Source organism: Nilaparvata lugens, chromosome 3 (genome assembly GCF_014356525.2).
Source record: "Nilaparvata lugens isolate BPH chromosome 3, ASM1435652v1, whole genome shotgun sequence".
NCBI classification, from domain to species: domain Eukaryota; kingdom Metazoa; phylum Arthropoda; class Insecta; order Hemiptera; family Delphacidae; genus Nilaparvata; species Nilaparvata lugens.
The window spans coordinates 11,735,890-11,741,378 of NC_052506.1; the positions used below are offsets into that span (position 1 = coordinate 11,735,890).

The 5,489-nt window shown below is 38.3% G+C and overlaps 1 protein-coding gene across 1 annotated transcript; it reads right to left on the reverse strand.

Moving 5' to 3' along the window:
* Nucleotides 1–742: 742 nt before the first annotated feature.
* LOC111056713 lies at nt 743–3,583 on the reverse strand. The gene has a single exon (XM_022344106.2). It carries the CDS (start codon nt 3,581–3,583, stop codon nt 743–745), a length of 2,841 nt encoding a protein of 946 aa, XP_022199798.2.
* Between the last annotated feature and the right edge of the window lie 1,906 nt (nt 3,584–5,489).

Consider the following 5,489-nt stretch of genomic DNA (forward strand, 5'->3'; position numbering starts at 1 on the left):
CATGGTAGACCTACTAGATCAAGATGTCCATGGGAGACTCTAGATCAACATGGCCATGCTGCTCTAGATCAAAATGGCATTGAAGATAGATATTCTCAATGACTCCAACTCCACCTCCTCCATGTTTAGACATGACTTATTTAACATGGACATTTTCAATGATCCTCACTCCTCCTGTCACATGGACCATGCTCACCAGTCTTTCTGTCAGTATTCAACATATCTGTATGGCATGGTTGGGTTGTCCACTCAGTGGTCAGTCAGTCAGTTCAATTACTGATCAGTCACTGTTCAGTCAGTGGCACTTGGCACTTGGGACGGGTTCAAGATGTATAAATAGCTGAGCTCAAACTCTCAGACCCCAGTATACTGATAAACACTGACCAGTATGTATATCAAACAAAGGAACCATAAGCCCACATTGGAGGAGGTTGCTCCTACCATATTGGAGATTGCTAGGCTGAAGTGTGAAATCAAAAGGAGGCATAAGGAAATCATGCTGGGTAGACAGATTGCAGAAGAGAATAGAATAGAATAGAATAGCTTTTATTGTATTGAGCAAATATTATACAAGTAAATAAATTTATAATAAACAAATGCAAGCTGATAACCCTTGGTACTTGACCGTCAGGGTGAGTTGAGATGTATACATGACTTTTAAAGAGTTTTTTGTAAATCTTCCTTTAATACAAGAAATACATTTTTCAATGAATAAAGTCTCTCACAATTTCGAAATTAGGCACTAATAATTGAATTCAGTTGTCAGAAAATGTCTATACTTCCATGCATCCGCACAGTACCCACTCACTTTCAGCCAGTTCTCACCATTCAAAAGCGTTTTCATCTCTGACCAAGGAAGACACGATTTTCCCAGATGCTTTCGCCTGTAGAAACTAAGAATAGGGCACCTGCCAATGAAATGAACAATATCCTCTTCTTCCTTCAAGTTGCACAAAGAACAAAGTTTGCTGCTTCGCGTGTAGGAATATTTGTTCAATTGTATGAGTTCATTCCTAGCCTTGAAGAACCACTTAATTAATTTGAAGTCATACTCCTCGGACACGTATTCATTGCTATGACTGAGCTGGCTCCGAAAAGGGTAACGTTGACTAGCTACGACTTGCTGAACCTGTTGATCATACAGTTTTTCTCCTATTGTTGTTAAAACTTGGTCTGTATTCAAACTTCCATCTCTGATGCCATCCAATGAGATGCTGAATGATTCCTCCAGTCTCCGCCAATCCTCAAACATAAACGCTTCTTTACTGATCATCTCCTCCATTATACATTTTGGATATCTATCCTCTGATAACTTCAAGCATCTTTTGACAAATCCAAAGTGTAGCCTCAGAGTATGTAGAAAAATTGGCTGTAGTCCAGTCTCTAGAAGCATGGCAAGTTTGGGAGAATATGTTGGCAGACTAAACACTTTTCTTATGAAAACCCATTGTATACTCTCCACCAAGTCGAACATCCTGCTTCCCCACACCTGAGCACCATAGCACATTATGGATCGGACAACCGCTTCAAACACCTTCAGCTTTGCTTCGAATGTAATAGCATTGTTCAACAACAGGTTATTAAACAGACTTAATGCCATTTTCGCCGAGGCCAATCTCTCTCTGAAATGCAGTGTCATTGAAAGTCTTGACGTCAGATTTATTCCTAGATACTTGTAAGAATTGACAACTTCGATTGGTTTTCCTTTGTACCACCATTTCTCATGCCTTCCTTGTTTTCCACCGTTTCTAAAAATCACTATCTTGGATTTATCAAGGTTGACAAGTAGGTTCCATCTTCTGCAATATTCCTCTAATGCTGTGATCATCTTTTTCAAATCTAATTTATTTGATGCAAGAAGTACAATGTCATCAGCATAGGCAAGTATTCTTATATTTGTGTCATTCAGCTTCACACCCCCCTCCATATTCTCCTCTAAATCGTTTAGGAACAATGCAAACAGTAGGGGGCTCAGCAGACAGCCTTGCTTCACGCCAGTATTAGTTTCAAATGCATCTGAAAGACCCTCTTGACTCCAGACTCTCGCTGTGGAGTTTGAATAAATAGCTTGGAGGATTCTTAGCATTTTTGTGGAAATTCTCATTTCTGACAATTTGAGAAACAACGAATGTCTGTCAATTCGATCGAATGCAGCTGAATAATCGACAAAGAAAGCATAGACTTTCTGCCTCTTGACTGCAAGCCTCATTCTGATAATTGCCATCAAATTGAAAATGTTATCTACTGTTGAATAACTCTCCCGAAAACCAGCCTGGAACTCTCTCAGTTTTCCATCACGATTGACCCATGCTTTCAGTCTATCAAGGAGAATTGCAGTGAACAGCTTTGCTCCAGCATTGCCAAATGAAATGCCTCTGTAGTTTGAAGCATCCCCAGGGTTGCCTTTCTTGAAGATAGGAAAAACTATTGATCTCTTGAAGCTGTCTGGGACACAGGAAGTGCTGTACATTCTATTGTAAAGATTCAACAGACTCTCCATGAAACAGGTGGGCGCATTTTTGAAAAATTCATATGGTACTCCATCCTCTCCAGGTGCTTTACCATCTTTCACGCGGACCATGATCTTCCTCAACTCCTGCATCTGGAATGAAGCATCCAACAATTCATCCTCAATGTAGGGCTCCACATACAACACTCTCTCAGCTGTCACTGCAGGGTTCAGCAGCTCTTGAAAGTGTTGAATCCAATCTCCCATTGATATTGTTGAACCAATAACAAATTGCTTCTTCTTAAGCTGTCTGACCAATGTCCAGAAGTCCCTTGAATCCTTCACAGTCTTGAATCCTTCAATGCAATTCCTCCAGTACGTTTTTTTCTTTTCCTTGCATAGTTTCTTGTAATTAGAGTTTGCCTCCAAGTAATGCATTTTCACCACCTCTGAGTTTGTTTTCCGGTAGAGTTGCAAAAGGCTGAATGCTTCACTTCTTCTTCCCCAACACTCCCGATCAAACCATTCAGCTTGTTTCCTATCCTTACTCTTCAGAATTGCTGGTTGATGATTAGTCTGTTGGCTCGTCTGAATGGCCTCAATAAGGTAGCACCAGTCCGCCTCCAAGTCCATATCCCATTCACACCTGCTGGTAACAGCCTCCAGCAAAAGTCTCTGGTACTCATCCCTCTTAGCCGGCATCCACTTCATCTTTGGCTTTAAAGGCTGTATACCTACTGGATTCTCACTTTCTCCTCCCGCCAATCCAATGATTGTTTTTATTGGCAGATGATCAGATAGAACAGCTGGTACAACACAAAAGTCGGTTACACAGGAGAGCAGCTCTAATGAGACAGCACACACATCGATGACTGAAGATCCGCGATTTCCCACAAATGTAAACTCACCATTCCTATCTCCTGCCATCCTTCCATTCAAGATCACCATTCCATATTCCTCAAACAATTCCAACAAAGATTTTCCGTTTTTATTTAATACTTCATCCTTCGAACGTCTATGTAGTGATTGTAAGTAGTGAATTCCAGTTATTAGTTCTTCTTCAATTATTTGTTCATCGCCAACTCTTCCATTCACATCTCCAATGAGCATGATATTCTGTCCCAGTTCCTGCATTACAACATTAATTTCCTCAAAATCATTACACCAATTATTACAATTAATATAAACCGGCAGAATATTCACTATCTGCGACTCCATCTTCAACTTAATAACAAAATGATTTGAAATTTTTAAAAAATTTATACATTTTTTATTTCTTTTACTTTTTTTTATTCCATATATTCTGCCACCACTCGCTCTTCCGTAATTAGCGATTCTAACTGCCGGCACCCAAACCAGCTCATACTCGGCAAACTTCAATTTGAACTGAGAGAAAAAATATTCATTATCGATAAAAGTTTCAAACAGACAAAATATTTCATAACTCTGAAGTAGATTAATAAAGTCAATACTATGCAATTTATTCATAATTCCTGCTACATTATATGCAATAACACTGAAAAGTCCTTCATTATTTTCCTCATTGCAGTTCCGATTATTTGTTTGTTGCGCTGCTTGACGGGCGAAAAAAGTTTGTTATTATTTCCGTTGTACCGGTCTTCATTGTATTAGACTTGGCTCTTCTTATCTGCTGCTCGGCTTCTCTTCTTCTTTTCTTGAAATTCTCCTCTTGAATATGCATTGAATCGCCCGAATCTGTTTCTTCTATATACTTGCACTTTATCTCTTCATAGCCCATAAAATTTCCATCAATCTCTAAACCATTCCTTCTCATTTTCACAGTATGTTTCAAACATACAAGTTTTTTACGTACTCCATTCAGTTCCTTACGAATTTCTCGTGAATGTTTATCCAAATCATGATCAACGAATATTTTAGAGCTTTTAAGTTTTCCGGATTCTTGTAGGATAATTGACTTTTTGATTGAGGATATAAAAGATACCACTATAGGACGAGCCCCTCCACTATCAGATTTTCTACCCAATCTCCTTACAAAATTGATATCTTGTGGCTTCAGTTCCACTTTCATAATTTCATTACAAATATCCACAATCTTTTTCATAACCTGAGAATCTCCTTCCCTATCATTCTCCTTGACACCAAAAAATATCACATTATTCTCTCTTTTCATCTTATCAATTAATTTATTTTGCTTCTGAAGTTCTTGATGCAAGTTTCTATTTTCTATGATTAGGGATTCAATCTTATGATTCTGTTCTGTGATTATGGTAGTTATATTCAAAGCACTTATTTCTTGTTTAATAATTTTCTGAGTATCGCTTATAATGTCAGTTTTGAATTTGGTCAGAATGTCCTCTAAATCCTCTTTATTCAAGGCCATGATAGTATAGATAGATAAGGTGCCGTTGTTTTCACAGAAATAAATTGTTTGACACTGTTATATTGATTCGAAAGAATTCTACTGAGCTACGGTATCTAATCTGGGTAAGAGTACGAAGAATATTTCACTACGGTATATAGCTGTCTATCTATCTACAGGTATATCGATGTAAAGTACTTATCTATCGTCAGCCGGTATTGCTTCTTCTCCTCCCGCCCGTCTCCTTAAAAGTACTATTGCAGAGATTTCACTTCAAACTAACCTAAAATTTCTGAATCGAATTTCACTTAATAAATATCACATTATAGTAACAAGAATGTCTTATTTCTTTCTATCAAATATCTCCTTACATTGTAACAACACACTGTCTACAAAACACGACATAAAAATGTTTCTAAGCCAATAAAATTCACCAAAAAGACAACCGTTATCACGAGCGCAACCGACCTGCTTCAAGTCTCTCTCTCAACTATGACGATATGACTGTATGAATATTATAATATAGTTGAATAGTATTTGATTGATACGCAAAAAATAATCAATGATGCAACTGCTATGAGAGGAGCCTCTTATCTATGAAATATTACCAGTTCACCTTGAGAGGGGCGAGGACCGACTGGTTCACAGTTTGGCCACTAGACAGCGTTGGCGCACTGGTCCAACGTTGTTGGAGCGCCG